Below are 17,500 nucleotides of genomic sequence, written 5' to 3'. Positions count from 1 at the left end.
TACTTATATCCTTCCCTTCTCTCCCATCCGCACGCACCATTACCCCTCTCTAACATCTATTACTCTTCTCTAATTACTCACACACACACACACACACACATCCCTCTCTACCTAGCCTTACACTTTCTTCTCACCTTTTTCAAAAACCTCCCTCCATCCCCCACTCCTCGCTTTGCCTCATCCTTCCTTCTCTCCCACTTAAACACACACAAACAGACATAAATACATTCTTACATACATACATAGACACACTCCTTTACACATTCAGACACACACATAAACACCTTCTCCTTTGCAGACACACTAATAAATATATACACAAACACTCTCTCTCTCACACATATATACACATAACCCTCTCCTACCTCACACTTATATACATGTACATGCACACACACACAACTACATTTCCTTCCGTATATTTATCTCCTCTGCCCACTACACACGTGCGCACACACACATATGCACACAAACACGCACAAACATGCACACACAAGCACACACAAACACACATGCCTGCAAAATAGAGATTTGCACACATATACGCACACACCGACACACACACACACACACACACCGACACACACACACACACAAACACACCGACACACACACACCGACACACACACACACACACACACTGACACACACACACACACCGACACACACACACACACATACCCACTTAGCCTGCCACACACAAACACACACAGACCACACAAAACAATACAATCACCTCCTCTCTCCACTACCACCACCATCATCACCACCATCATACTCAATCACTCCACCCTTCCATCTCCGTCCACCGATAGAAAACTCACCTCCTCTGCCTACTACCTATACTCACTCGCCACCACTCTCACTCACTACTCTCACTCACCCTCACATAAAAGCTTCCTTTGATCTTCCACATCAAACAGACACGGCGATTTTTTTAAACTCCTTTTACTAGAGATCGCTTCGTTTATCCTCCGCCCTACACTCTCCCCTCTCTTTCTCCCTCTCTCATCTTTTACCCTCTTTACCTCCCTCCGTCTCTTCCTCTTTAACTTACTATCTCTTTCTCTGTGTTTTTCTTATTGCCTCTCCCCACTCTCTTGTTCGGTCTATTTACTCTTCTTCCAACCCTTTCTCCCACTCTCTTTCTATCTTTCTTTTGCTTTCTCTCTATTTACTCTTTCTCCTGTTTTTCTTTTTGTCCCTAGTACCCCTCCCCTCCCTCGTATTTCTTTCGCCTTTCTTTCCCTCCCCATCTCTCTCTTATTTACTATTTACGCTCTTTTATCCTCCGTCTCTGTCCTCCTCCTCCTCCTCCTCTCTTATTCTTATATCGTCACTCCTCTCTCCCATTACTACCTTCGCCTCTCTCCCATTACTGCCTTCGCCTCTCTCACCCAGTCTCTCTTCCTCCACTTCTTTCTCTCTCTCGTTTCTTACTATCTCTAACTCCCTCTCTGTCTAAATTTGTCCTTTTCTCCCATCCATTTCTCTCTCTCATTCCTTCCTCCCACCGTTCCCCCCTCTCTAATTTCTACCTAGTTACACAATATCTTTTGACTTACCAATTATTGTCCGTTCATCGTCTTTCTATCTGTCTGTCTACCCGTCCATCCATCCGTCCGTCTGTCTGCCCGTCTCTGTATCCACCCGGCTTAGTTGGTTAGGGCATTCGGCTCACGGCCGTGAGTTCGATTCCCGGCGACGCGTTGTGTCCTTGAGCAAGACACTTTATTTCACGTTGCTCCAGTCCACTCAGCTGGCAAAAAATGAGTAGTACCTGTAATTCAAAGGGGCCGGCCTTGTCACACTCTGTGTCACGCTGAATCTCCCTGAGAACTACGTTAAGGGTACACGTGTCTGTGGAGTGCTCAGCCACTTGCACGTTAATTTCACGAGCAGGCTGTTCCGTTGATCGGATCAACTGGAACCCTTGACGTCGTAAGCGACGGAGTGCTCCTATTTCTTGGTAATATGGTGACAAAAATTTCGTCGCTCGAAACTTCAACCTTTTCGATGCATCTTATTAGGAATTTACCTGAAGAGATTGAACAGTTTCAGTTTCGACCGACGAATACTCTTTTACTCTTTTACTTGTTCCAGTCATTTTGACTGCGGCCATGCTGGAGCACCGCCTTTAGTCGAGCAAATCGACCCCAGAACTTATTCTTTGTAAGCCTTAGTACTTATTCTATCGGTCTCTTTTGCAGAACCGCTAAGTTACGGGGATCTAAACACACCAGCATCGGTTGTCAAGCGATGTTGGGGGGACAAACACACACACACACACACACACACACACACACACACATACACACACACACACACACACACACACACATATATATATATATATATATATATATATATATATATATATATATATATATACATATATACGACAGGCTTCTTTCAGTTTCCGTCTACCAAATCCACTCACAAGGCTGCGAGCTGGAAGAGGCCTCATGGTAGGCCCAGCAACCAGACAGCTGGACATGACTGGCGAAGATGTCCAGAGGCTCAACGTCATCTTGGTGGATGCAGAAGGTCTGGCACGTAACCGTTAACGATGAAGAGAACTGGTAGACCTGATCGGGTCTATGCATGATGACGTCTTTGGGATCACTAATCTTGGAAGACCCCAGCCTCATCAAACAAGAGCATGAAACAAACAAACAGATAAGCAAGTGTAACATGCCCCCATGTGGGAATCTTTAACATGTTGCACCACCTGTTAGATGCATGGACAGAGCTTTTAGTCCCTTGCAATTTAACATGCGCTGGTACGGACATGTCCTCCGTATCCAGCTAGATCACCCGACCAGGGTTTTACTCTCATTCGACATAGCATCTGTGGGCTGGAAGAGGGGCCCCATGGCAGTCCCCGCACCAGATGGCTAGATGTGATTAGGGGAAGATCTCCAGAGGCTCGAGGACTCCTTGGAGGACGCAGAAGGGCTGGCACGGGAGCGCAAGCAATGGAGGGCACTGGTGGACCTGGTCGGGTCTACGCAAGATGACATCTCTAGGACCGTTAAACTGGGATGACCTCAAGCAAGCAAATAAACAAACAAGCATCGCATTTGATGACAAAAGAGGTAGACGAAAAGACTTAGAAAGAAAACAGGACAAGTTGAAACGTTTTGGGGCAGAACCTGAAGTCTGCGAATGGTTCTGAGATTCTAACCAGACGAAGAATGATGTAACGAATGGTAGTTTGGTAGACGAAGCCACTGGGTCAGTGGTGTCTGTGATGATGAAGATGGTGGTGGTGGTGGTGATGGTGGTGAAGATAATAGAGGTGAAAGTGGTGGCGACGATGGTGAGGATAATATATTGAAATATATTTCATATGAAGAGGGCTGAGGCGAAATGACACTCGGAAAAACACAAATATTACTAATACGTATACACATACATACATACATACACGTGTGTGTGTGTATATATGTATGTATGTATGTATGTATACATTCAGACGCACACACGGACACATATATACATTCATATATACATATACATAGATACATACAGATATATATATATATATATATATATATATATATATATATATATATATATATATATACACAGTTGAACACACACATTTATATATATCGAGACGCATATATAGACATATATATATATATGCACATATGTGAATATATATATATGTATGTATATATATACACACACACACACACACACATATATATATATATATATATATATATATATATATATATATATATATATATATATATATATACATATATATATACACACACACTGACAAATATATATATGTGTGTGTATGCATACATATATGTATATATGTATATACATGTATATATATATATACACATGTGTATATATACATATATATATAGAGGTGTATATATACATATATGTGTATATATATATATATGTATGTATGTATATATAGACGTATATATATTTACTTAATCGCAAATACATACATACATATATATATATATATATATATATATATATATATATATATACACACACCCAGACGCACATAGAGACACTCACATATCTACACTTGAACACATACACATATTCACACACTGACATATATATACACACTATACACAATACACACACACACACACACTAAGCTGGCAGCCTTCGTTTCATTTAACCAATTCTGTTGACAGTAATCAGATCAAGAATTCTTTGATCTTTGCAACGATAACCAAAAACCCAGTTTTCGGTGATTTTTGTTGTTTTTTTTATTTTTGCGGTTTTGCGACTGCTATCTGATAAACTTTTAATCCTCTTTAGCACGCGCGCGCGCACACATATTTATATACAACCACATGCATATATTCATTCATACACATACATACACACATATGTGTATATGTGTGTGTGTGTGAGTGTGTGTGTATATATATTACATTACTAAACGCACACGTCCTTTTTTGCAAGTAAGTCTACTTTATTTTTCTGACGTGACTCTATCTATCTATCTATCTATCTATCTATCTATCTATCTATCTATCTATCTGTCTATCTATCTATCTATCTATCTTTCTATCTATTTATTTATCTGCCTTCCTCTATCTTTCTATCTACCCCTCTGTCCTGGCCTCTACTTCACTGCTTCTGTCCCTTCCTCCTTGTTCCATTTCCTCCCTCCACCATCCTCTCTGCTCTCGTGTGACCTGTGGTCAACTTTCTTTTCACTCCAGCCACTGTGAAAGCAAGACGAACTACTAGCGTTCTACCTCAGATTTGCGTTTGGCCGTACGGCTTTTGAATGTTGTTTTCACTGTCCATTTTTTCCTGTCTTGGTTTGTGTTTGCCACCTTGGAATCCTCTGTGTAGTTGGTTGATCCACTACTCAAGAAGAGACTATTCTAGAGTATGTTCTGTCTTATCTTCGAAACGTCTAGTTAGAATAGAGACAGCTGATGAAGGGATATTCCAAGTGGCTTTCCGTTTTCCTATGTGTTCGTTCCGTTGTCTGTAGTTCATTGTTCTAACGTCCTGTACCCTGATATGCATATATATGTGTGTATACATGTATATATATTCTTTGTATTATATATATATATATATATATATATATATATATATATATATGTATGTATACATATATATGTAGGTACACAAACTTACATACATACGTATATATGCACATACATATATACATATATACATATATACATATATATATATATATATATATATATATATATATACACACATATATACATATATATATATATACATATATATATACATATATACATACATACATCTATATACATGCAAATGTACACACATGACGCATTTACATACTTGTATATGTATATATGTGTGCGTATATATCTGTATGGATATTCATACATCTATGTACATATGTATGTGTATATAATTATACACGCATTTTATTCTTTTGTTCTGGGGTCGAACAAATCGACCCCAGGACTTATTCTTTGGAAGCCTAGTACTTATTCTGTCGGTCTCTTTTCCCGAACCCGCAAAGTTACGGCGACGTAAACACACCAGCATCGGTTTTCAAGCAATGTTGGGGCGAGACAAACACAAACACACACATACGACGGGCTTCTTTCAGTTTCCATCTACCAAATCCACTCGCAAGACCTTGGTCGGCCTGAGGCTACAGTAGAAGACCCTTGCCCAAGGTGCCACATAGTGGGGCTGAACCCGGAACCATGTAGTTGGTAAGAAATCTATGCATGTGTGTATATATGTGTACTTAGGCGCGTGGTCTAGTTGTTAGGGTTCTGGGTTGTTGATAACGAAGCCGCGGGTTCGAACCCAGTCTACTCAATTACAATAGAACACCACCCAAGTACTAGTGCAGCCCTGCCTTCTTTCACATTATTTCCCTTTCTCCTCCCAGCTTTTCTATCCCCATGTTCCACTGTGACGAGACAAGGGCGGACTACAGAGTTTTCTATGGTTTCTTGTGACTACACACGCAACGGATCTTTTTTAAAACGGGGCCACATTTTTCATTAACGAAATACTTTGAAACTTGGAACACTGGTAGAATGTGTCATATAAAACATCTTTTTCTCTTAGTCTTCTTAAAAAAAAAAGAAATCTCTAAGTTATTCCATGTTAAAGTTGTCGTATTTCTGTAATTTCAACCAATCACTGACGTCCATTCAGCCGATATACATTAAGTGCCGACTACATAAACAAACGATTCTGAAACAATTCTATCGGTGATAGGGTGAGGGTTAGGGTTAGGGTTAGGGTAAAACAGCAAATTTAAAAAGAAAAAAGCAAATAAAACGAAGAAAAAAAAAAGAAAATGAAAAAAGCAAATAAAACGAAGCTATGGCTTAATCAGCCAAAGGAGTAAATATAAACAACTGAATACTTGTCAGTGATTGGTTGAAATTATCGAAATAAGACAATTTTTTACATGAAATAAATTCGAATACAAAAATATTTTTCTGTTCTATAACACAAAATAGATAAGTATACGAAGTTTGAAAGTCTTTCCGTACCAAAAACACTACGTAAAACATTAATGAAAAATGTGGCCCCCGTTTTAAAAAAGATCCCAATAATTTCCCATAGTAGCAATGTTATAAATCGTATACCGATGTCCTGAATCCACACAATCATGAGGTAGTGAGTACGATTCCCGGATCGGGCTGCATGTTGCATTTTTGACCAAGACACTTTATTTCACGTTGCACCAGTTCCCTCAGCTGTAGAAATGAGTTGCAATGTCACTGGTGCCAAGCTGTATCAGCCCCTTTGCCTTTCTCTTCTTGGATGACATCGGTGGCATGGAGACGGGAGGCTGGTATGCATGAGCAGCTGCTGGTTTTCTATAAACAACCTTTCCCGGACTTGTGTCTCAGAGGGAGAAAAATCCCATGGTCATTCGTCACCAAAGGGAGTCTTTAGAAGTAATTGTCCCTTATGCTATCACCACTAGATAAGAAACAATAAAATCTGAGACAGTTAAAACTTTTGTCTAGAATCAATTACTAGCCTGATAGACTCGGCTATGTCAAGATGGACTTATATATTCTTCCTCCCACTTGGATTTTTATGTATTCTCTCTCCCACTTGGATTTGAAATGTTCCCACATTTATAATATGTCTTTTCTACAGTAATTTTTTCTGCATTTTCGTGCAGCTGAAGATTGCTCTTCATATTGCATTTAATGTAATGCTCGCATTACTTAAATAAATTGAAGTAGCATGAAACGTGTGTACTTCAATCACCTTTGAAATCTGTGTTGCTTATTTTTTTGATTTTGATCACCTATCCTTTTGGGATGCGATATTCGAGTGCCTACGCATAAGTACCATATTCAACCTTGAATATATATATATATATATATATATATATACACATACACACACGTGTGTATGTATTATGCATATATGTACTTATATGCATGTGTTGTATCTATATGTTGTATCTATGGTGTGTGTATGTGTATATGCGTGTGTGTGTGTGTGTGTGTGTGTGTGTGTGTGTGTGTGTGTGTGTGTGTGTGTGTGGTGAAAATAAAGACAAAAATAACACTGAACCTCTTTTAAAAAATTCCTTAATTTATTTTCTTCCAATCAACAAATTGTTTATAAATAAAACAAAACCAATAATTCAATACAGAACACAGTGAGTTCGAACCTGCGACTCCAAAGTAACAAAAGAAAACAAAAAAAAAACAAAAAAAAACCAATAAAATAAAACCACGGCATTCACAGCCCACCACCGCCGCAACCACACAGAAAGAAAATAAAACCCATAATAAATACATAAATATGTGAAACAAAACAATAGGGGGGCATCCTTTATAGAGTGATGTAAATTATTTACAATGGCCAGGTCGTATTATATGCGACCCGAGTATATAACTGGTATTTTATTTTAACGATTTCACCTCGAGGAAGAGAAGTTGCATCTATTTTAAAACGGGGGCCACATTTTTCATTAATGTTTTACGTAGTGTTTTTGGTACCGAAAGACTTTCAAACTTCGTATACTTATCTATTTTGTGTTATAGAACAGAAAAATATTTTTGTATTCGAATTTATTTCATGTAAAAAATTGTCTTATTTCGATAATTTCAACCAATCACTGACAAGTATTCAGTTGTTTACATTTACTCCTTTGGCTGATTAAGCGATGTAAAGCGTACTTAATCTCCATACCTTCGTTTTATTTGCTTTTTTCATTTTAAATTTGCTTTAACCCTAACCCTAGAGTTAGGGTTAGGGTTAATTGTTTCAGAATCGTTTGTTTATGTAGTCGGCACTTAATGTATATCGGCTGAATGGACGTCAGTGATTGGTTGAAATTACAGAAATACGACAACTTTAACATGGAATAACTTATGGATTTCTTTTTTTTTAAAGAAGACTAAGAGAAAAAGATGTTTTATATGACACATTCTACCAGTGTTCCAAGTTTCAAAGTGTTTCGTTAATGAAAAATGTGGCCCCCGTTTTAAAAAAGATCCAAGTTTGCTAACTCGATATTTGAACCACACAAACATCATACAATATTCCAAACAAAAGATTATGAAAGTTATTTCAACTTACATGTTTTTCAGAAAACAATCTCTAATCTCTAATCTCATAAATCTTTAACCAGGCTAAATTTTTCAAACGTAATCCAATGTTGAAAAATAGCAATACAAAAACAACATCCGTTTCCGTTTGTAAGCATTCTGGGTAATTGTAGGGATGTTATAAACATGAGGTGTATAAAGAAACATGTTATTTCCTTTCAGCAGAGTATTAAGAATATTTGCGATGCCAAGAAGAAGAAAAAAAAAAAAACAACATAAATACAAAGATTTATATGAAAGATTCGTAATTTAAAGAAAAAAAAAATGTATTTCGAGGCAAGAAAGAGGCGGGTTGTGTATGTGTGCATGTGTGTGTGTATATGTGTGTGCACGCGTATGCATGGGGGGGGGGGGAATATGTATATATACTTATATATTACAATTGTATATAAAATCTTGTTTTGGGAGGGTCATCACGCCCTGGCTCAATATCACTTCTTCATTGTTAGTCAATCGGTTATGTATTTAACCGACTAACTAATCCAGGGGTCTCTCTCTTTACTCTCTTTTACTCGTTTCAGTCATTTGACTGTGGCCATGCTGGAGCACCGCCTTTTAGTCGAGCAAATCGACCCCGGGACTTATTCTTTGTAAGCCTACTACTTATTATATCGGTCTCTTTTGCCGAACCGCTAAGTTACGGGGACGTAAACACACCACCATCGGTTGTCAAGCGATGTTGGGGGACCAACACAGACATATATATACATATATATATATATATATATATATATATAAATTATAAATATACAGGGATTAGCAATTGAGTTGCTTCTCCAACATACTGAAAATTTAGAAATAGCAGTCAAAGAACTACTGATTCCAAACTACAAATATTTTCTCTAAAGTGGATGGCGATATTTATGGCACACATAGAACATGCTTACCAACCACATGGTTCCGGGTTCAGTCCCGCTGCGTGGCACCTTGGGCAAGTGTCTTCTACTATAGCCTCGGGCCGACATATATATATATATATATATATACATATATATGACTGGCTTATTTCAGTTTCCATCTACCAAATCCATTCACAAGGCTTTGGTCGGCCCGAGGCTATAGTAGAAGACACTTGCCCAAGGTGCCACGCAGCGGGACTGAACCCGGAACCATGTGGTTGGTAAGCAAGCTACTTACCACACAGCCACTTCTACGCCGGGTCGGAACACTTTTTTAACCAATTACCCCAAAATATATTTATTTACGCCAACGTTACCCCCCTTGATTTGAAAGGAAGAAAATCATAGATTCTTTGAATTCAAAAGTTTTATTGAATCCATTTTTAAAAAAATCTATTTATATGAAGCTATTTACATGTCCTATTACACTGGACAAATACAGCGTTGCCAGGAAAAGATTTCTGTCGTAACAAGGAACACGTTTTTTTTTTTAATATAATTTTAGTTATGTCTAACGAGTCATTACTCTCAAGAATTTCATTTTTACCCCACTTGGGTAATTTACTATGGCTCGCTGACCCTGAACTAAATGACCGCTTGTTTAATGTGTCGGTTAAATAATCGATTGGTTGTTCGTTTTGCCAAAGTCCTTTCGTCGCTACCTGCAATCTCTTTATTGACGTGCCCTCTCTCTTCAAGGTCTGTCTTGATATCGGCGTAATTACCCTCCCAAGACAGTGTCATGTGACAACTTGCTGGGGCAGCCTGCTGGAGCCTAACAGCAGGTATAAAAAGGGGAATTTGACAAGACAGTCAGTCGGACGCTGACACTCGTTGATGCTGCATCGAAGAGGCCATGGAATAGAAGAAAGAAGACATGCACCCAACACCAGAGCTGAAGACACCTCCGAAAGGGGGGGGGTCCCCGCCACGTCAAAACGGTAGAGGAGTAGGGGCCGAAACCGGACGTGGTTCCTCCTGATGATGTCTTCAGCTAACTGGATCCTATAAAGGAGCTGTTGTGGTAGCAGACCACGAAACATGGTTGAAATTCCTTCTTCCTACGAATTCACATAAAAAATCTTGCAACCAATATATATATATATATATATAGAATAATAATAAATGGAGCAAAACATAATCAATAAGGAACTTATTGATTATATGCGTTTAGCTCCATTTATTATTATTCTTTATATCAACTCAAAACACATAACTTTAACATGGAATCTCTACCCCTTAATCGGGTATAATATCATGATAATAATATTTCATCTAAAGGCTGAGGGAATATTTGTTTGTCTCCTCATGCATTTTGAGGACTGAAAGTGTAGCAGATTCAGAATATTTTCTAATAATATGCTCTTTCAAGGCCTTTACTTTAGTTCCAAAAAAACCTCAATGTTGGTATTATTTGAGACATTTTACCCGTTGTACCCTTGCGGATCTGTGCAAGTTTCGAACACGCAGTCGCCACGACCGACGTCGACATCTTCTCGCCCCCTCGACCAAACAACGTGTTGACTTTCTGTCCACACTTTTTACCGGCTGCAGTCTTTGTATGTCCAGGTTTTGCAACTTCGCCTTCAGTCGGGCACGAAACCGGCTTGCTGGCTTCATTTTTATTCGAGATAGCAACAGCAGTTTCTGCGGTTCTCAAAGAGCCTAAGGCCCGATATTTTCGTGACATACCTCGAGATTCATTCGAAGCCCCGTCAGGGGGAACGAAAGTTCTTTGAAAATCCTGTAAAGAATTTTCACACAGCAGTGACGTAGACAAGGGTTGTGCAGTGGACCGAAGAATTGGTATTGTGGTTGTCACATGACCAGTCATAAGGTTATCGAGTCCGGAAGTTGCGACATTGTCACACAGACCAGTTTCCTCCACGAAACCTAAACACGCTGCATGTTTTCCGCCATCCAACATCACTGCCCGTCTAACTTTCTCAATTCCCAAATTCTTCGCAATCGGGAGGCTAATTCCATCTCGGCCCCTGTCTTTAGAATGCTGTCTTTTCTGTTGCGATTTTGGCCCCGGATGGTAACAACAACAACAACAACAACGATTTTGGTTGGTTTTGTTCGAAAGAATTTCAGCAGAACGGACAGCGTTGAGATTAGAATCAACCAAATAGTGTTCTTCTTCCAGGGAACCGATTTCGGTGCTGAAATCCTGCTGTTCTTTGCCTGCGTCCATATTGACAGCATCAGCTAGTAGAACGACGACGACAAAGACGGGATGTTGGCACTGATGTTGTTGATGTTCATGACGTTGGCGCTGGTTGTATTGTTGTTGATGGTGGTGTTTCCAGCAGAGACAAACTCCAGCGTCTCCGCGTTTAGCGTTGTAAACTGGAAACCGTTTGGTTGTTTGTCGTTCAACAACTCGAGCGCATGCTTCACGCAGCTTAGCTTCGTCGTGACAAGAGGTTTCTTTGCAATGCAGTGGCGCTGCTAGTATACCACCTGATTTTGCCTTCGGCCTGGTGCCGGTGGGATTTATTTTTCGGTAATTGCCGAACCGTTCGGAAACCTTCGACAGCAAACGTTTGGTTTTGTCGGCGACGTTTTGTGCATCGCGTGACGACGACGACGACGACGGTAGAGGCGGTGGCGTTCGTGGGGACGATGATGACGACGACGAACTTGCTGACGGTGGTGGGGATACCGCTGCTGATGTTGATGCAAAATCAGGAAATGACGACGACGACGACGACGATGGTGACGATGATGGCCGTGGTGATGATGCAGTCGCCAATGCCGAAGAAGAAGAAGAAGAAGAAGAAGAAGAAGAAGAAGAAGAAGAAGAAGAAGAAGAAGACAGGCTTCGAGAAATCTCTCTCGACGAGCAAGGAAGGGACGCCTGGCTTTCACGCGACGGAACCGCTTTGTTCTGAATGTTCGCCAGTTGAAGGCTCACCTTACGGAGTAACTCACCCGTGTCCGTTGGTCGGTGGTGGTGGTGGTGGTGGTGGTGGCGGTGTTGTTGGGTGTGGTAGTAGTCGTCATCGCTGTGATGACGGCAGTGGTGGTGGTGATAGCAGTGGTGCTCTGATGGTGGTGGTGCGGATGGTAGTAGTAGTAATAATAGCGTTGGTGTTGTTGTTGTTGTTGGTGGTGGTGGTTTCTTATTGGTGATTCTCGAATGCGTTTTGTGTTTGTGTTGCTGTTGTTTTTGTAATTGTTGAAGTTGCTGCTGCTGCTGCTGTAGTTGCTGCTCTGGTTGCTTGTGTGGTTTGTGCTTCTGGTGGTGCTGCTGCAGTAGATCTTGTTTCTGCTGCTGCTGCTGCTGTTGCCCCTCCCATAGTTGCTGCTGCATTTGTCTTTGTTGCTGTTGTTCTGGCTGTTGTTGCTGCTTCTGTAGTTTCTTTCTCTGCTGCTGCTGCTGTTGTTGTTGTTGTTGTTGTTGTTTTTGTTCTTGCTCCCGCACTTGTTCTTCATAAACGGAATCGCTATCACGTCGACAATGATGACGAGAAGGATGACAATAATGATGATGATGATGATGATGATGATGACGACGACGACGATGACGATCGTGGTACGTCAGAGGAAGATAATTACAGCAAAAACAATCGCAGAAAAAGCAACAGTCAAAATCCTTGCATTTGCTGTGTTGGTGGTGGAGATGGTCACGGCGTTGTAATGCAGGTAATGGGTGCAGCTGGGCGTCGCTTTCACACCCTGGCTTTTTACAAAGCCCAAAGCGACGCGTTTCAAAGAACTCCGTCCAAACACAAGATGCACACGACGTACAGAATGAAGGCCTCAACACTACAGCTCCGCGACAACCGATCGAGTCTATTATGTCTTCTTTGACGGCCACGGGCCTGTGTTCGATCCACCGTGAAAGTAACAGCGTGTTGTGTGCGTTGAACCGTTCTTTGTCATCGCCTTCTTGCCCCGTGTTTTCCGTGTTGCTGCGAAGGATGCTCAGAAAGTGATTGGTCAGTTTCTCGGTGACGTCATTGAAGTGTCCAATCAGAAAACCGTCTCCGTTTGTAATTATAGACAGGTTATTATCGAGCGGGCACCTCTCGACAGCTCGGACACCGCGATTACACATAGCAGCAACAGCAGAAGAAGGGTGTCCAGCTTTCGAATTTAACCGGAAGAGGTACATAGTAAAGATATTAAAGAAAATATAAAATTTGTAATTTAAATAAGGAAAACAACAGCCGTTAAAAATTTCCAAAAAAAAAAAACAAATAAATAAATGTTTGTGTTTACGTCATAAAACTTTTAGAAACTTTGGGAGAACGTGAAATATTTTGTTTTTATCGGTGGGACTCGCTATAAGTAATAGCATATAAATATTGGGTTAAAAACACCCCTTTAGATAGAAAAGGTCGAAAGCAGCCCGTGGGACTCGAACCTGCATCTTCTGTAAACATGACATACGTTCTAACGTTAGATATAATGATTCAAAGACTTAAGATATATCCCTTGGTTTCCATTGGCTGCCACTCATTACATCTCTTACTAGCAGTGTCTTCTTCATATTCTTGATGAGAGCCAAAACACCGTTTTTGTATGTCTGTTATTGTCTTTTTTTTAAATATATTTTGTTGTTGTCGCTGATAGAGCTTCACTGCTTTTTCTTCAAGAAATGGCCACCTCTCAAGAATGGAAAAAAATGCCAGCAAGAATTTTTATTTTTGTTGCTCTTGTTACAAACAATTCTACGTTGAATGAATATAGATCACAAATATTTTGATAAATTTTTCAATTAATTTTTTTTTTTACTGTATTTATACTGTTGAGTTCATTGAAAATAAATTTCTTTGACAAAAAATTATCTCCCTTGAAATCTCCGAGCAATGTCACATTCACATACGCAGAAAGCTTTTTTCACGACCAATACAATAAAAACTTACATAACAGTCTCTCTTTTCCCTTATCAAGTTCAACCTTTTCCGAACATGTAGCTTCCTATTCCTTTTTTGGTTCTTTTTTTTTTTTTTTTGATGAACGATCTACATCCGAAACGTCACAAACATTTCTATTTCTCTCAGCGTGAAACTAATAACAATAATTGTTTATCATGTCATCCGTGTTGATAGTCTCATTTCACCAATTGCCTGAATATGTTTGAGTGTTTTTGTATATGTGTGTGTGTGTTTGTCTATCACATTTTATACTTAATACAAATATGTTTGTGTGTATATAAATGTATTCTTTATATACTTTATATAAATACGAATGCATATATATATATATATATATATATATATATATATATATATATATATATACAGACGCAGTGTCTGTAGGTATATCTAATATGTCTTCTGTGTTACATGCCTCATTTCGGAACAAGCACACAAATATATATTTGTGGAAAGGGTGCTTCTTCTGCTACTATCACCATTTTTGCAGAGTCCATGCGGTGTCTTCCTTCGTAGTTTCGTTTAGGGGTCCCAGAGAATTTATTGCGGTTGGTTTTTGAAGAAATATTGGATTATCTAAAATCAAAGAAAAACAAAAAGAAAATGAAAAGAATAAAATGAACATTAAAAAAAAATTATGAAACAAGACATTAAGCTGTTATTGTTTTTGTTGTTGCTTAACAGAAGTCGATCAAAGACTACTTTATCTAAGTATCTTAGCTTATTGTTTAGCCCCTGGTCAGTCCTGATCCAGCAGACCCATAAGCAAAGATGTTCTAGCTATGATCATTCTGTCTTTTATTCAGACATAGTGTATCTAGGACTACATAATCTAATGTGCCCTTCCTTGTTCTTGTTTAGCCCTAGGTCAGTCTTCATCCTGTAGACCTATGATGAAAGATGTTCCAGTTCGGTCCTGATCCAACAGACCTATCGCAAAAGACGTTCCAGTTGTGACCATCCTGTCTTTTTTTCAGACATAGTGTATCTAGGACTACATTATCTAATGTGTCCTTCTTTGTTGATGTTGTTTAGCCCCTGGTCAGTCATGATCCAGCAGACCTATAAGCAAAGATATTCTAGCTGTGACCATCCTGTCTTTTATTCAGACATAGTGTATCTCGGACTACATTATCTAATGTGTCCTTCCTTGTTGCTGTTTAGTCCCAGGTCACTCCTGATCCTGTAGACTTATGATGAACGATGTTCCAGTTCAGTCCCGATCCAACAGACCTATCGTTAAAGATGTTCCATTTGTGACCATCCTGTCTTTTATATAGGCATGGGATATCTGGGAGTACATTCTCTGCATGTGTAAGGTGCCGATGGAATGTGCTGGTGAGTAACTTCATGTCACTCGACTGAGTGCCGTGTCCCCTTTTGCGGACGTGGTCTAGAACGTCTGTATGTGTTCCAACAGCTGTAGCAGTTCCGTTTCGGATATGGCCACCACCACTAATACATTGTGCGCCTCAGCAGTGTCTCGTATAGGGTCAGTAGGTGATGAGTGGGGTGCGGAGTATTTTCCGACGATTCGGAAAATTATGTATATAACATGCGTGTGTATATATATATATATATATATATATATATATATATATATATGTATATAATGTGCGTGTGTTTTTGTGTCCGTTTGTCTTCCCACCGTCGCTTGACAACCGATGTTGGTGTGTTTACGTCCCCATAACATAGCGGTTCGGCAAAAGAAAACAATAGAATAAGTAGCAAGCTTGCAAAGAATAAGTCCCGGGGGGTTAATTTGTTCGACTAAAAGGCGGTGCTCTAGCATGGCCGTAGTCAAATGACTGAAACAAATAAACGAATAAAAGAAATAAAAACTATGTTATATACAGGTGCAGGTATGACTGTTTGAGAAGAGGTTTGTTCACAACCACATGGTTCTGGGTTCAGTCCCATTCTATGGCACCTTGGGCAAGTTTTTTTCTACTATAGCCTCGGGGCCGACAAAAGCCTTAGAAAGAAGTCCATTGTATGTGTGTGTGTGTGTGTGTGTGTGTCTTTGTACCTGTGTTTCTCTCCCATCATCGCTTGACAACCGGTGATGGTGTGTTTACCACACCTTGGAGACGGGAAATTTGCATGAAAGAACAGCTATTATCTATCGATGATATTTTGTTCAGGCGGATGTCTCCGTGGGGTACTTTCCGGGTATATTTTGATGGGCTTACAGCTTTAAGCACACACATATTACACAATCTCCCACGTGCACACATACATGCACATATATGCATTATGCATACGTCTGTGTGTGTTGTGTTTGTGTGCAGCAGAAGATCTTTCAGAACTGATTCGGATGAAAGGGAAAATAAATAAATAAAAAAAAAGTTGCGGAATGTTCCCATTAAGGATGATATAATGTGGGCGGGAGGAGGAGATAGCGGGAGAGCCAGGGTGGGAGGGGGTGAAGGTGACCGAGAGAGCGAGGGTGAGAGGAAAAGGTAGAGAGAACGAGTTTGAGAGGAGTGAATGAGACTGCAAGAGGGATAGGTAGAGATAGAGGGCTGGAGGAGTGAATAGGACAGTGAGAAAGTGAGAGGACGACAGGGAAAGGTACAGATAGAGGGTAGGAGGAGTGAATAGGAGAGTGAGAGAGAGTGAAAGAGGAAGGAGTAGAGAGAGAAAAAGAGAGTGAGAGGTATAAATGATACGGAAAGAGAGAGGGGGAGAGAGCGGGTGAGAGGCAGAGGGAGAGAGCGGGTGAGAGGCAGAGGGAGAGAAAGATAAAAGAGAGAGAGGGGATTTAGAGAGTTGTCGTCTGGTGACGGGAGGAAGCAGTGGTAAGAGGAGGAAGAGATGAGAATGTATGCTTGTGTATACGTGTGTGTGTGCGTGCGTATGTGTGTGTGTGCCAGTGCGTGTGCGTGTACGTGACGAGATGGGGGAAGGGAAAGAGGTAGAAAGACAAGTGAGATGAACAGGGAGAAATGGGAGGGGAAAGTAAAGAGAATAATACGTGGTGGGAGGTAGTAGTAGTAGTCGGAGATGGACGGAAGGGGAGGAGAGGGTGTTTTATATGTTAACCTATCAAATATACATCAAAGATGCAGTTTATAAAGGTGGTGAAGGGTGGTGGCTAGTGTTTAGC

At 40.1% G+C, this 17,500-nt stretch overlaps 1 protein-coding gene across 1 annotated transcript in view; it reads right to left on the bottom strand.

Annotated features, from left to right (window-relative positions):
* Positions 1–17,500, bottom strand: part of LOC149130179 (uncharacterized) — an 81,875-nt gene that overhangs the window by 40,906 nt on the left and 23,469 nt on the right. Inside the window, exon 2 of the mRNA XM_089346266.1 lies at positions 10,931–14,967. Within this exon, the coding sequence (XP_089202392.1) occupies positions 10,931–13,625 (2,695 nt within the window). The 5' untranslated portion in view covers positions 13,626–14,967. The remainder of the gene's footprint in view (positions 1–10,930; positions 14,968–17,500) is intronic.

The sequence above is a fragment of the Octopus bimaculoides genome, chromosome 30 (assembly GCF_046866305.1).
Source record: "Octopus bimaculoides isolate indiv1 chromosome 30, ASM4686630v1, whole genome shotgun sequence".
NCBI classification, from domain to species: Eukaryota; Metazoa; Mollusca; class Cephalopoda; order Octopoda; family Octopodidae; genus Octopus; species Octopus bimaculoides.
Note: the sequence above shows the minus strand (reverse complement) of the source record. Positions and strands in the feature narration are given on the sequence as shown.